Source organism: Carettochelys insculpta, chromosome 13, assembly GCF_033958435.1.
Source record: "Carettochelys insculpta isolate YL-2023 chromosome 13, ASM3395843v1, whole genome shotgun sequence".
Classification (NCBI taxonomy): domain Eukaryota; kingdom Metazoa; phylum Chordata; order Testudines; family Carettochelyidae; genus Carettochelys; species Carettochelys insculpta.
Genome location: NC_134149.1, coordinates 44,294,699 through 44,308,943, shown reverse-complemented (window position 1 = coordinate 44,308,943; position 14,245 = coordinate 44,294,699). Strand labels below are relative to the sequence as shown.

The following is a 14,245-nucleotide window of genomic DNA, read 5'->3' as shown; positions in this document are numbered from 1 at the left end:
TCTTAGATACACTGCCTCTAAACAGGAATGTGGTTAACAGGAGAGCTAGGGCTAAACCGAAAGGAAGGATCTGGTACTAAACATGGACCTCTCATACTATGAAAGGCAGGTATTTCAGATTACATGTTTTTTTGGAAACACAAATCTTTTAAATCCAGAGCAGCAACCCAATCCTCAAGGCAAAGCATAGGGATTATAGACAGAGATAACAAGCAGGGGGAAAAAAAAAGTCATTATATAAGTGTTTCATTTCCTTAAATCCAAATAGGACAAAAACCCCCATCTTTTTTAAAATTAGAAAATGTGAGTAAAACCCCCTCCCCCTGGGATCTTGCAGAACGGTCTCTATTGCTTCTAACTGCAGCAGAGATTGAAGTTCTTTCTTTAACAAAACGAGATGATTCTGCTCTCTGCATGGCGATGAAATGGGTGGATTGATGGTGGCAATGGTTATGATCTGAATTGCATAATCACATGAAATAACTTCCAGGACCCACCTATCTGCTATTAACTCCCATAAAAACAGGACAACAGTCCCCAAATATTCATATCCCTTGGATCTGACAACTTAAGGTCCTCCTGGCACAGAAATGGTGAAGGTTTAGTCCCATTCACAGATACTTCTTCACCATGGGAAAGTAAGCCAGTGTACCAGTAAGAGTGGCTGGCTGGGGCTCTGGGTGCTGCTGGCCAAGGTTCCCATGTGGGTGTAGGCTTAGGTGGCCCACTCCTCCCCTTCTGCCCTCCTTCCCCACAGGAGCCCCAGACCACCACCACCCCCCTGTGGCCTCTGGCCCCAGCACCAAACAAAGCAATGCCTCAGCCTTGGCAGGCCCAAGCCACCTACCACAGCCCCTGGGTGGCATGGCCACAGTGCACCCAGGCTCCAGCTCCGGTGCTCGGGCAGTCAGGCTGTTGCAATTAAAAAATGTTGTACTTAGAAGTACTGCACCAGATCTTTTCAGGAGGAATAGGCAAAACACCACATTTACTGGTAATACACACATACAGCAAAAAACACTCATTTTACGCATATGATATATTAAACTCACACGTACAAGCACAAAGTTGCTCCCCCCTAACTGCACTGGCCAGGTCAGTTAGATGGGGCAGGAGTGGAGCCAGGCTGTTGCTGGTCCGGACTGAAGTTCCAGTGCTGATAAGATTAGACCTGGGGTCCCTCTGCAAGATGCCTTAGATTTATTGTGTCCTCCCTCTGGTGCCGGTCGACACCAGTTAGCCATCTCATGCATATGCACAATCTGTGAGAGCTGTCATACGCATATGCAGTTAGACATCTGTGGCGTCTTCGTCTGGGTGGTGTCTCATTCACCTTCTAGGAGGTGGGTGCTTTCAAAAGCAGGCACTTGCTGGTGACCCCCAAGGCATCCATATGTCCAGTCTTCTTTCAATGGGCCCACTTCACAGGTTCCATTGTTCTTCTCATTTGGCTTTACCAACCCCTGTAAGTACCTAGAGGTGCCTGTCTTCCACGCCTTATCTATTCACACCTCATTCACCCAGCAGGGCAATCAATTAAGCAAACCAAAAATAAAGGGTACAAAGACATTTTCTTTACCTTAATTATTTCTACGAACTATGCTACAAGATACAAAAATCTATATAAAAGGACCTAGTACTATGATCTATAAAGGGACTTGATACAATATTAAAAGCTCCAATGAGAAAATGGTTAACACAGAGAAGTATCTACAAGGCAGCAGTCCTGGGGCTCTAGCAGCCAGGCAAGTGTGCTGATCACACTCCCAGCCCTGAGCTCTCCCCACATGCCCCCAAATCCTGTCTTGAGCTCCTCCCCAATACTATACTCTGCCCTGAGCTCCCACAACTCCATCCTGCCTTGTCTCTTGAATTCCGCCCCCACCCACCACAACCTAATCCTCTGCTTTGAAGTCCTTCATACCCACACCCTGCCCTGAGCCACCACACTATATCCTACACTTCAATTTCTTATAGGTACTGTAGCATAGCACCCTCCCCGCACTCTGTACCCTGAGTTCTCCCCCACCCTCCAAGGGGAGGCTGCAATACAACAGTACCTGCAAGAAATTTAAATTACTTTCATACCTATTTCTTCACAAGTTGCAGATGACGACCACTGGAATTATCCAACCCAGCAAGGGCAACCTACTATTCAAGCCAAAAAGCACTGATGGATTTGGCTGGAAATACCTTTGTACATCTCAGGAATGTCAGTGGTTAACGGGTAGGCCTCACCCCAAATGGATGAGTCTTACTAGTTATGGTTAACCAGTACGGGCTGGAGCAGCCCCCCACCACCCCAAGCTGGGAGGGGGTTGCTACAGCGCTGCAAGGCCACCATAGGTGGCCCAGGGGCAGGGTGGTACTAGGGAATAGATTTTACATCCCTAGAACACAGGGATCTAGTGGCTGTGAACAAAACTGTTGATTATTTTCCTTCTCTGGAGCCACTCTCTGACCTAAATCTCTTTTCTAATCCCAATCCTTACTTGGTTTGGATGGCACTGGAGACGATAACCCTCTTCAAAAGGAAAATGCAGAGAAGCTCTTCTCTGAAGATCCACGAGGGGCCTTAGATGACAGGAGTGGCAGAGAAATCCTGATTTCTTCCTTCCATCCTCTGCAACAAGTGAGACAGAGGTCCTACAAGCAACCATCTCCTCAGTACACAAGCCTGTCAAGCAAACCAATGGAAAGGTAAAAGAAGCCATTATTTTGGAACTTTTTTATTCTTTTCAAAACCATGTTTGTTCACTGACAGGTAGGAGGTTTTTACAAAAGAAAGGGCTGGCACCTTGTTAAGCTGACCCTCTCCTAGCCACACCGGCTGCTATGCACAGCCAAGAAAGTGGAAATATTAAGGCATCAGGAGGCTTGCAGACCACTGAGTCAGGATACTGGAAGTTCTGCTGATAGGAGCATTCTCTGTAAACTGAACACTTGGGGGGCCACCCAGGAGAGATTCAAATTCCACCCATCCAGCTAATTAGCAGAGCACCTGCAGCTGGCAGCATGTGTTTCACTCACACATGCTTTGGTGCACATAACAAAATTCATGCCGCACAGGGATGTGAAAAAAATAGAGGAACCTTTGGCAGACAGGAACGAAACCCTATTGTGCAAAAGAATAAATGGATACAAATCAGACATCGAGAGTGGTAACACTCAAAAACCAGCAAGAGAGCACTTCAGTCTCCCTGAACATTCACTAACAGACTTGAAAGTTGCCTTACTTTGGCAAAAAAACAAAACAAAACCCCACAACCTTCAAAACCAGACAGCAGCGTGAAAACTGCAGCGGTGGAATTTATCAATGCAAACTTGAGCTTATCCAGGTTGGGCCTGAAGAAAGCCTAGAGCAGCCAGCTCATTGCAGAGTCTCAGAGGGGCAGCCCTGTTAGCCCGTAACTTCAAAACCAAGGAGTCCTGTGGCACTTAGAGACTAACACGTTCATTAGGTCAGGACCTAATAAATGTATTAGTCTCGAAGTGCCTCAGCACTGTTCCCTGCAAAAAGTATCGGAGGGAGCCGGGTTAGTCTGTATCTCAGAGAACAACAAGAAGTCTTGTGGCACCTTACAGACTAACAGATATTTTGGAGCATAAACTTTCATGGGCAAAGATGCACCTGACGAAGCGGGTCTGTGCCCACGAAAGCTCATGCTCCAGAATGTGTTAGCCCATAAGGTGCCACAGGACTTCTTGTTATTTTTGAAGATACGGACTAAGTCGGCGGCTCCTCCTCCTCCGACGTTTAGAGGTGAGCTACAGCTAAACAACAGCACAGCGCAGGGAGAGCCAGGCCTGGGGGCTGGAAACCAACTTCACGGGACCACAGGAAACGTGGCCACACCCGTGAGAAGCGGCCCTCCGGCTAACTCAAACTAGGCCGGATGACGGGTGTGGGCAGCCCAGGGAGGGCCGGACTGGCGAGGTTCGACCTGCGCGGTGTGACGGGGGGAATCTCGCCTTACCGCGGGCGCCAACCCCGTCCCTGAGGGCCAAGGGTGAGCGAACTCGTTCCGCCGCGCCCCGCTCCCCGCCCCGGCCCCGGCCCTTAGCGCCCCCACCCCGCGCCGGCAATTAAACCGCGGGGCGCCCCAGCGCGCACGGGCGGGCGAGGCACCAACACAGACACAGCCGCCGCCGCCGCCGCTCGCGAGCCGGTCGGGTCCGGTCGCGCCCCGCTTACGACACCCCCCCCCCCCCCGCGCACCCCGTCCTAGGCCAGGAAACTCACGTGACTCGCCAGTGACGCCAATCCGGGTGAGGGCGCCCCGGGGCGCCCCAGCGGGTGGCCCGAGGGTCTTGCGCCCCCTCCGCCCGCGGGACCTCACCGCCAGGCGCACCCCGAGCGGCTCGCCGCGGCCGCGGCCGGACGCGCGCTGAGGAGGGGGCTGCAGCCAGCGGGCCGGGCCTAGCGCGGCTCCCACTGCCATGGCAACAGCCCGCCCGTCCGGCGGAAGCGCTCGGCTCGCGGGCGGGGGGTGGCCGATGCTGTGCGGGGCGGAAGTGCCTCGGGTGCGGGGCGGAAGTGCCGCGCTTTCTGACATGCGCGCTGCGGCTGTTGGCGGAGCGGGCTGGCTGGTTCCTACCCACGTGTGCCGGGCCGGGAGTCGAACTGGGCCCGCGGCGGAGGTGAGGAGATCCGGGGGCCGCACCCTGGTTCTCCCGCTCTGGGGCCAGCCCGTCTGCCGCGCGGAGTCTGAAGCAGCCGGGGCGGGGGGCGGGCGGACGGACTCCCGGGGCTGGTCCTAGGCGGGGCGGGGGCGGGCGGACTCCCGGGGCCGGTCCTGGGCGGGGGACGGGCGGACTCCCGGGGCCGGTCCTCGGCGGGGGGCGGGCGGACTCCCGGGGCCGGTCCTAGGCGGGGCGAGCGGACGGACTGACTGACTCCTGTGGGGGCGGGACAGCTGGAGTCGGCTCTGGCTAACACGTCTGCTCCGTGCCCGCTGCGCAGGTAGCTCGTCCCCAGGACCCTGCAGCCTGTGCGCGGTCCTGTGCCGAGGGGGCTGCGCCTGGCCCGCTCTCCCCCGCACCAGCTTCTTGGGGCGATGGCGGAAGAGGATTTATTCAGGAGCGAGCACCCCGTGAGCGCCAGCGAGGATGAGGTAGGAGCACTGAGCGCCTGATAGTGTTGGGGTCACCCCTGACCCAGGCCCTGCTGTTGTCGGGGGCTGAGGTGCCCCAGGCCGCCGCCGGGGCTGGTGTCCTGCCCTGGAGAACGACTGCAGCCAGGTTTATTGTCTGCGAGGTGCCCTGGGGCTGGAAGTGAGGCCGCCTTGGGGGCGTATAGAGGCATCAGGGCAGTGAAGAGGGAGCCGGCGGAGACTGGGGGGGGCAGTGGGGGCAGGGTGTTTGGGGGTGGTGGAGGCTCAGGTGGCCCTGAAGTTTGGGTGGTGAGGGGCGCAGCAGCCCAGACTCCCTGGCTGCAGAGGGGTGCCTTGTCCCTGAAGGTGTAGGCGCTAACCTGCTGCCCCCGGCAGACGAGCTTCAGCGGGAGGGCGGATTCCTCTCTGGTGACTGACTCCTGGGCAGGAGCTGAAGGGCAGTGTCACCTCAGGCTGCATTAACTCTGTCTCCTGTGTGCCAGGGGGACGGCGATGAGGAGAGGCGGCATCGGCAGCTCTTGGAGGCAGTTAGCTCCCTGGCTGGCAGAAAGCGGTGAGTGGTAGGGAGGGACTTGGCCATCCCCGGGGGGCCCTAGGGTGCCATGGCTCCCACGCTGTGCTCAGGGCAGCTGCTGCAGCTGCAAAGCCCCCTCAGCCCAGGGGTGCCCCCGTCTCAACCGTAGAACCGTCGAGTTACAAGGGACCACACAGACAGTGGGTCTCCCCACTCCACCAGGGTGCGGGAATGAACTCCTCTGCATGCAGCCGCTTGCTGCAACCAGCAGTGCTGGGCCGGGGTGTGGGTGGGCTGCGCACAAGGGGTCCCCATGTCTCTGCCTCCTCTCTTCTAGGCGGAAGCTGGCAGAGCGCACAGAGGCGAGCGTGCAGGTGTCCGAGTTCAACCTCAGCTGTGAAGGTGAGCTCCTTTGGGGGATGGGCTGCCCTTTCTCCAGACAAAACTAGGTCACTTCATCCTGTTTCCAGGGTGTGGGAAGCTGCAATAGGCTGCGGAGGGCGGGAAGTGGAGGAGGAGGGAAGAAATCCAGCAGCTGGTTCCCGCTTGGTGCCCTCCACGGAGAGCTTTGCTGTCCTGACTGTGCTGGTTCCTGCAGGCGCTGGCGAGAAGCTGGCCCTGCCTGAGCTGCTGGGCTCCATCCGGGCCTCGTCCTCCCTGAGCACCGTGAAGAAGCAACTGAATAGAGTCAAGCAGACGAAATCCGTGGAGCTGCCACTCAGCAAACAAGAGTCAGAACGGGTGAGAGAGAGAGAGAACGTGGCCGTGTGTGTGCCTCGCCCGGGGTGAGGTCATGGGTGGACCTGGGACCAGAGAGCTGGAGGTGAGGGGGGCAGAGCAGGGAGGTGAGTGGGAAAGGATCTGGGGCAACCCTAGAGATAGGTAAGGCTTGGGCGGGAGGGGTAGCTTAGTGGGTTGAGCATTGGTCTGCTAAACCCAGGCTTGGGAGCTCAATCCTTGAGGGTGCCATTTAGGGATCTGAGGCAAATTGTTTTTTAATCTATCGGTCAGGGATGGTGATAGGTCCTGCTGCGAATGCAGGGGACTGGATTCAATGACCTCTGAAGGTCCCTTCCAGGTCTATGAGACAGGCATATGTCTATAGAGTCAAACGTGTTGGTTGGTCCCAGGTGCGTGTGGCTGAAGTGAGAGTGTTTTTCCCAGCAGACTTTCCTTGCTATGCAGACCTTAGGGCTGGTCTCTCTGCAGGCCCAGGACCTGCTTGGTTCTCACGGGCTGTCTGGTGGGGCTGCAGGTTGTGCGGGAAGCTGCGTACAGTAAGACCTCGAAGGCCGTGGCCAAGTGGGAACCAGTGGTGCGGCAGAACCGACGGGCGGAGCAGTTGGTTTTTCCCCTGAAGCAGGAGCGGGTGGGGGTTGCGCCCATCGAGGAGGTGCTGACCGGCTGGAAGGTGGGTGCTGGTGCATGGTGTTGGGAGGGGAAATTGGAGCCTTGGCACTGTTGTCTAGATCCCTTTGCGGGGGGGTTTATGCCTTATCCCAATCCTGGCCAGGGGTGCTTCAGGCTTCTGGGTACCGCGGGAGCCCAGGCAGAGCTTTGCTGTGCCAGGCAGGGTTGAATTACAGCCCGGGTCAGAATGAGGGGCAGTGCCAGCTCCAGCAGGCAGGGGAGAGGGCATCGGTGCTCTGGTGCTAACTCAGCAGGGCCGTGGCAAGCCAGGCCGCTTCCAGGGGAAGGTTCAGTACCAGGCTGGGCCACGTGGAGCTCCGTCCCCACGTCGTGTCACACGTTCCACAGTGCTGCCCGATGCGCTGGGCTCTGCCGTGCGGCCGGGAGCGCGTGGTGAGCCGGGGCAGGGGGTACACAGCCCTCCCCCGCTCTGGTGGCTTGTTCACTGCCTCCCAGATCTCAGCAGTCGTCTTCCTCTTGACCTTCGTAGGGCCAAACAAATCCTCTCCCTGCGAAGTTCGTGGTCTCAGCCCGGGGTCCTGGCACCAGGCTCCCAGCTGCTCTCCGTGCCTGCTGAGCGCTGAGATGGGACAGGGAGGAGTGAGGAGGCTGCTTGGTTAATGTCTCCTGCCCCCCAGCTCCACCTTCTTCCCGCCCCCCCCAGCACACACAGATTGCTGCTCAGCGACAAGCCTCATTCCACTGGGGGACAGATGGGCCAGGGTTCACCCCCGCTCCCCCAGACAGGGCACTGCAGCATTTGTACGAACGCTCCCCCTGTGCAGAGCACAAGCTGGGCCAGCACAGGCCCCTGGTGAGGCAGCAGGGAGCTCCAGCTGACCCAGGTCCTAGTGAGGGAAACGCCTGGGCTCCCCATAGCTGGGTAGGGTTCAGCACCAGGTCTCTGGCCCAGGGGACAGCACATACTGTAACGCCCCCCCGCCGGCTGTGCAAGGGCTGGAGGGGCTCTCTGGGCCTGGCCTCCCGGAGCAGGTGATGGGAAATGCAAAGGCTGCACTGCCCACTGCAGGCTGGTTTTTGAAACCTCCCCCGAGGGGGAGCTGGAAATGGGTCTGGCTCTCGAGGGGCACCCACTGCAGGAGGCCTGGGTAGGTCAGCCAGGTGGGCAACCAGTCCTGGGGGGTGGGGGTCACCTGGGAGTCCTCTCTAGATACCCCCCAGGGATCCCATTCCCTCCCCATAGTCCCCAGCTCTTTGGCTTGGCCTTGGCTGTTTCTTGTCCCAAGCCGCTGGGCGTGTCAGGCAGCGGCTGCGCAGGGCCGCAGAGGGGAGGGCCGCCTGTGGTGCAAGGTGAAAGGTGCTCTGCGAATTCCGAGTGCCCGTGCCAGGGTGGCCTTGTGCATCCTTCCCTGCTCCTCTGGCCTCCCAGGGGCACTGGCCGGGGGCTGCGGGGGGAGGCTGGACCGGGGACCGAGCCAGGATTGCTGGGTTTTATTGTTCCCCTCTGATCACGGCCGAGCTCCGCCCGCCCCTTGTGCTGAGAGCCCACGAGCAAGGCAGTGCCCTGTGCTGCCCGTGGAGCCTCTCTGGCTGTGCCCCAGCTGCCTGCTCCATGTGCTGACAGGGATTCCACGGCGGCGCCCCAGGCCCGGGGCTGGTGTTGAATTTTCACCCAAACCTGCAGTAAAAATGGCAGGTTCCTGCGTTGTGCCCTCCTGGCCCCTGCAGCCGGGCCTCCAAGTCCCCAGGCCTGAGCCCGTCCCCACCACCTGGGTGCCTCTCCTGAGATCCCCGCCCTGTGAGGAGCTGGGGGCAGGGCATCTCGCCGACCCTTCTGTGAAAGTCACCAGGGACCGACAGTCCCTCTGAGCCCTGGCCTCCTCTGACCAGCTGTGATGGGGTTCAGGGGTCCCCCTGCACTGCACCCCGTCGGCTGGCAGGAGAGACCCTCACTCAGCAGGTACAACAGCAGGTTTATTAGGCAACAGATGTCCAGTTTCTCACAGAAGCAACAGCATAGCAGCCAGAGACAGTCCTTCCAACCTGTCCTGGGGAGAAGACCCCGAGGGGTGCCCCTCTGGGGTGTAGCTTCCCCCTCCTCAGCTGGCTGCCTTCCAGCTCTCCCTTTTCCTAGCCTCTAACTGCCGCCCCTGATTCAAACCCCTCTCAGCTCCTCCCTGCTCTTTGTTCAGGCAGAGGTGTTACCTGCCAGTTGTAGCCCCAGGGTCATCCTTAGCCACTGGGAGCTGCTGCTTGCCTCAGACATCCAGCCTGACTCACACATGCACCCCCCCCCCCACTCCATCACACCAGCCCTAGCCCTTCCCCCAGCCCCTCTGCAGCACTAGTGCCAAGGCCCCATTCGCCCTCGGGTGGTTGAGGGTGGGGCACTCCCTGCGGCAGGGCCTCACCAGCCCCTTGGCTTGAGGGCAGCTCCTGAGACTGGCTGGGGTCTCCCTTTGCGAATCCCTCCGGGTGAGCCTGCTAGGGGCCGGGGCTGGGAGAGCCCAGCAAGGTCACCCCACAGGCCTCGCTCGCGCTCACTCGCTGCCTTCCCTGTCCCGAAGGCCCGAACACCCCTGGAGCAGGAGATCTTCAATCTTCTCCACAAGGCGCAGCAGCCGGCGACGGACCCGCTGCTGACGCCTCAGGAGGAGGCCTCGCTGCGGGCGATGAGCCTGGAGGAGGTGAGTGGGCCGCGCCCTCCCCCTCCGCACCCCTGGCGCAGGCCGCCCTGGGAGCTGGCCGTCAGCCTGTGCTGCGTTTCAGGCTCAGCTGCGCCGGGCAGAGCTGCAGAAGGCCCGGGCCCTGCAGTCCTACTACGAGGCCAAGGCCCGGCGAGAGAAGAAGATCAAGAGCAAGAAGTAAGGAGCCACCGGCCAGGTGTGGGAAGGCAGCTGCGGGGAGCCTCCTGCCTCTCCCCATGCCCTGCCCTGGGCCCAGCGGGGGCTGCAGGGAGCCTCCTGCCTCTCCCCATGCCCTGCCCTGGGCCCAGCGGGGGCTGCGGGGAGCCTGCTGCCTCTCCGCATGCCCGACTCTGGGCCCAGCCCCCTCACCCGCGCCGCTGCTCCACTCTCCCTGCGCAGGTACCACCGAGTGCTGCTGAGGGGCCGGAACCGCAAGGCCCTGAAGGAGTTTGAGGAGCTGCGGAAGCTAGACCCCGAGGCCGCCCTGACCAAGCTCGAGGAGCTGGAGAGAGCCAGGATTGAGGTGACACCTTGGGGGCCCCCTGCACCCGGGGATCCCCCGTCACCCAGGGAAGCCCTTGCTGATGCCTCTCTCTGCTTCCTTCCCCCCAGGAAAGGATGAGCCTCAAGCACCAGAACAAGGGGAAATGGGCCCGCTCCAAGGCCATCATGGCCAAGTACAACCTGGAGGTGAGTTGGGGGAAGGGCGCCTCTGTGGTGGGGGTGGCCCAGGGCTGCTCTGGGCCTGGCTGTCAGCATGTCCCCATCTCCTCCCAGGCCCGTAGGGCCATGCAGGAGCAGCTGGCCAAGAACAAGGAGCTGACCCAGAAAGTGCTTCTGGAGCCAGAGGGCGAAGAGGAAGGTGGCGTGGCTGGGGAAGGCGGCTTCCTCCCAGATGCCGTCAACGAAGTGCAGCCCAGCACGGATGGAGCCAACCCTTGGATGCTGGGGAAACCCAGTAGTGAAGCGAAGGACTCTGGGATGCAGGAGGACTCCAAGGATGTCCGAGAGGCTGCTGCCCCGGGTGAAGCTGGGGAAGAGGCAGAGGAAGTCTCGGAGGAGGAGATGTTGTTACAAGACTTTGAGCAAAGGCGGCGCACACGGCAGCACAAGGCAGGGGGCCCAGGCCCCAAGGGTAAGTGGGGCAGAGGCCCGGGCGGGTGGAGGGGAGTCACATTTGGAGCCTCCTGCCACCATCTGTCAGGAGGTGGCTGGGCCAGAAGAGAGGCTGCTTCCCCTGGGGTAACCCAGCAGTGTGGTGGGACCCAGCCTGGCATCCCTGGGTCCCATCGCACCTGAGCTGGTGGCAGGGCCGTCACCTGGTGCTGTCTGCAGAGGCTGCTGAAGTGGAGGAGCTGCCTGCGTTTGTGGAGCTGCCACTGAACCTGCAGACAGGCGCTGGGCTGGAGCAGGCGGCCCCCGAGCAGGAGGAGCCGCTGCTCTCGGAGCAGTTGGACAGGCGGAGCACGATGGAGGACATAGAGGCTCTGGGCCAGCAGGAGGAGCGGGACCAGCCCCAGCCTGCCAGGCCGCTGCAGGCATCGGAGGAAGAGGCCGCGCGCCCACCCTCAGAGCAGGCCGGAAAGGCAGCCAAGCAGGAGAAGATGATCAGCTTGCAGGCTGTCCTGGCTGGGGAGTCCCACGAGATCCACTGCCCTGCCCTGCCCGTCTCTGTGCAGGATGAGGTGAGTTCCGTGCCGCCTGCTGCTGGAAGGAGGAAGGTGGCAGGCGGGTGCTAGGGGGGCTGATATGCCTGCAGGTGGGTTGGGTGGATGCTGTGATTGCTGATCTCCATCAGGGAGGGGGCAGGTAGGCAGGTGCCTTTAGGAAGAGGGCGGGCGGGCGGTGTGAGAGCTGATCTCTGTGGGGCTGGGATCAGGCGGGTGCCCTGGGTGCTGGTCTCTGGGGGGGCTGGCAGCTGGGCACTGACCTGTGTGCCTGGCAGGAAGAGGAGGCTGCAGACCAGCGGCTGGTGATCCAGGAGGCCTTTGCGGGGGACGACGTCGTTGCCGACTTCCTGCAGGAGAAGCGCAAGGCGGAGCAGGCGGGGAAGCCGCAGGTCGTGGACCTGGTGCTGCCCGGCTGGGGCGAGTGGGGCGGCACGGGGCTGCGGCCCAGCACCCGGAAGAGGAAGCGGTATGTCGGGGGGGCGTCCGGCGTCTCACCCCTCGCTAGGCCTTGTGCTCTAAAGCTGTCTCGTCTCGTGTCTCAGGTTCCTCATTAAGCCGGCGCCGGGGCCTCCAAGGAAAGATCGGCACCTGCCCCACGTCATCATCAGCCAGCAGCGCAACATCCAGGCTGCAGCCCACCAGGTGAGGGGGCCCTGGGCCTGGGCAGCGCCTGGCTTGGAGGGAGTTGTCCAGCGCCTTGGCAGGCCAAAGGGAGCTGCACAGGGTAGGATAGGCTGGGCAGGGGTCTGCCCTGCTGGGAGGCTGTGGCAGCCATCAGTTCCCTCCCAGGACTTCGCCTCACCAGAGCTCCCCCAGGCCTGGCCTTAGCTGCCCGTGTAGGGGAGCCAGGGCTCCCAGCTGCAGCAGGTGGGAGCAGCGTGGGCACCATTGCATCCCTGCAGTAGTCAGTGCCTCAGCTGGGCTTGGAGCTGGGAAGGCTGGGTCACCGCTAGCCCAGTGAGGATCCAGCCTCCAAAGGGCCTGGTGCTCCCCCTCCAGCGCACTCTCCAGGAACCCCACAGCACACCCTGGCGGGACCCGTCACAGCCGAGCCGGAGCTGAACCCACATGTGTCTCTTCCCCGGCAGGTCAACGAGCTCCCTTTCCCCTTCGACTGCCAGCAGCACTTTGAGCAGAGCATCCGGGCGCCGGTGGGGCCCACGTGGAACACCCAGCGTGCCTTCCAGAAGCTGACGGCCCCCCGCATCGTCACCCAGCCCGGCCACATCATCCAGCCCCTCTCGGCCGAGGAGGTCGGCCCCCAGCGTGGTGGGGCCGTGACTGCCCGTGAAGGCAGCGCTGCCCCGCCGCCCGTGCCCCCGCGCTCCAGGCGCCGCCGGCGTCCCCACAAAACGGCTCACTAGGCCGGAGGGGCTGTGCTGCCCGGGGCAGCCAAGACTGTGCGTGGCTGGGCCTAGGTGAGGCCAGAGTACACTGCCGTGCTCCGGTACCCACCCTGGGCATGCATCATTTGGCTCCTTCCCCAATAAATGCCTCTGGCTGTCATCCCCTCTTGGCCATCTCTGCGCCTCCCCTGGTCCTTCCAGGCAGGCTGGGGGCGTGTCTGCAGCCGGAGAGCAGAGTCTGGCTGCTGCTGCCGAGGTCCCACTCGATCTGATGTCCGATGGTGCTAATGCTGCTCCCGCCTTCCCCAGCAGGGGCTGGCCTGGTTGTGCTCGGCTGGGCTTGCTGAGCCTATTGCACCGCAGCCTGGGGCCGGGCCAGTAGGGTTTGCCGGGGAGAACCGGGGGTGAGGCCCTACTGCTGTGTGAGATTAGGAGGAGGGAGAATGGGAGCCGGGTGGTCCGGCTCACTTGGTAAATGGGACAAGCAGTGTGGGCACTGACTGTGTGCTCCAGGACAGAGCATTGGCCAGGCCTGCCTGCGATGCTGTGACTCTGGCAGAGCTTTGGCCACATGGGAGTAATCAGCTGTACAGGAGCTCCCAGGACCACGCTGCCCACAGGGCTGAGGTGACCCTGGGACGTACGACCCGGGAATCTGACAGGAGCAGGGAGGTTATTTGCCCCCTGTGCGGGGCCCAGGTGCAGCTGCTCCCAGACTCGGCTCCAGATGGAGGTTGCTGGTTGGGAGGATGAGAGAATGGGCTGGGCAGTGAAGCAGGGACTGGGTCCTCGCCAATCAGTACCTACCTGGGCGCAGCCCTGTGCCAGGCTCTCCAGTCCAGCATCACCTCCTAGAGGACCTGTGCGACCACTGACCTATGGACTGGAACCTGCGACTGCTGGAGCTTAGTGCAGGAGCTGCTACGACAGCCTGAGCGAAACGCCAGCTGGCTCTGGTGCTCTCTCTCTCTTTCACTGGTCTGTGCCCCTCCATGGGACCGTGACCCATGCCTGGTAGGTGTGCGGGTTACAACTGACAGCTAACGCTGCACCCCATTAGCCTAGACAAAGGCCCTGTGCTTTTAACGATGTGAGCAATTACCCATCCCTCCCAAGGTTGTGGCGTGGTGGGGTCTCCACCGGTGCCTGTTCTCAATTCCCATTGGCTGGTTTTCCAACGCATCGGCCCTGGGAGTTACTGCGGGGAAAGGGCTCGGGCCTGTGGTGCTGATCTGATCCAGCCTTAGTGGGTAGGAACCTTGTATGCAGCCCAGCCTGCCTGCTCCACCGCGCTATGCCTGCCGCTCTGCTAGCTTTGCACGCTCCCAGGGCAGCACTGCATGTGCCCTGAACAGCCATGGGGCCGGCACCGGAGGGGGGTGGGAGATGCCCCGTTTCTTGGGTGGGGTTTTGGGGTAGTTGGTACCTTCCTGAGGGGGGCACTGGCCTTGGGGGCAGGGCAGGCAGCCTTCAGGCTTCTCCACCCGCGTCCTGGGCTCTTCTCAGCACAGGTATGGTGGGAGCTGAGGTGCCTTTGCCAGAG

General features: G+C 61.0%; 1 protein-coding gene across 1 annotated transcript; it reads left to right on the top strand.

Annotated features, from left to right (window-relative positions):
• The first annotated feature begins 4,527 nt into the window (after positions 1-4,527).
• UTP14A (UTP14A small subunit processome component) lies at positions 4,528-12,862 on the top strand. The gene is made up of 15 exons (XM_075007657.1): positions 4,528-4,641; positions 4,964-5,114; positions 5,597-5,667; positions 5,966-6,030; positions 6,227-6,369; positions 6,884-7,039; positions 9,567-9,686; positions 9,769-9,863; positions 10,086-10,209; positions 10,299-10,376; positions 10,464-10,821; positions 11,022-11,371; positions 11,632-11,822; positions 11,899-11,998; positions 12,445-12,862. The coding sequence occupies exons 2-15, from the start codon at positions 5,058-5,060 to the stop codon at positions 12,718-12,720; spliced, it is 2,184 nt and encodes a 727-aa protein (XP_074863758.1). The 5' UTR covers positions 4,528-4,641; positions 4,964-5,057; the 3' UTR covers positions 12,721-12,862.
• The last annotated feature ends 1,383 nt before the right edge of the window (positions 12,863-14,245 follow it).

Excerpts from the sequence above, each read along its gene's own strand:
- UTP14A (XM_075007657.1), top strand. The coding sequence starts at position 5,058 with ATGGCGGAAGAGGATTTATTCAGGAGCGAGCACCCCGTGAGCGCCAGC. Across the intron at positions 5,115-5,596 it reads TGAGCGCCAGCGAGGATGAG|GGGGACGGCGATGAGGAGAG; the intron begins GTAGGAGCACTG and ends CCTGTGTGCCAG. Across the intron at positions 6,031-6,226 it reads GTTCAACCTCAGCTGTGAAG|GCGCTGGCGAGAAGCTGGCC; the intron begins GTGAGCTCCTTT and ends TGGTTCCTGCAG.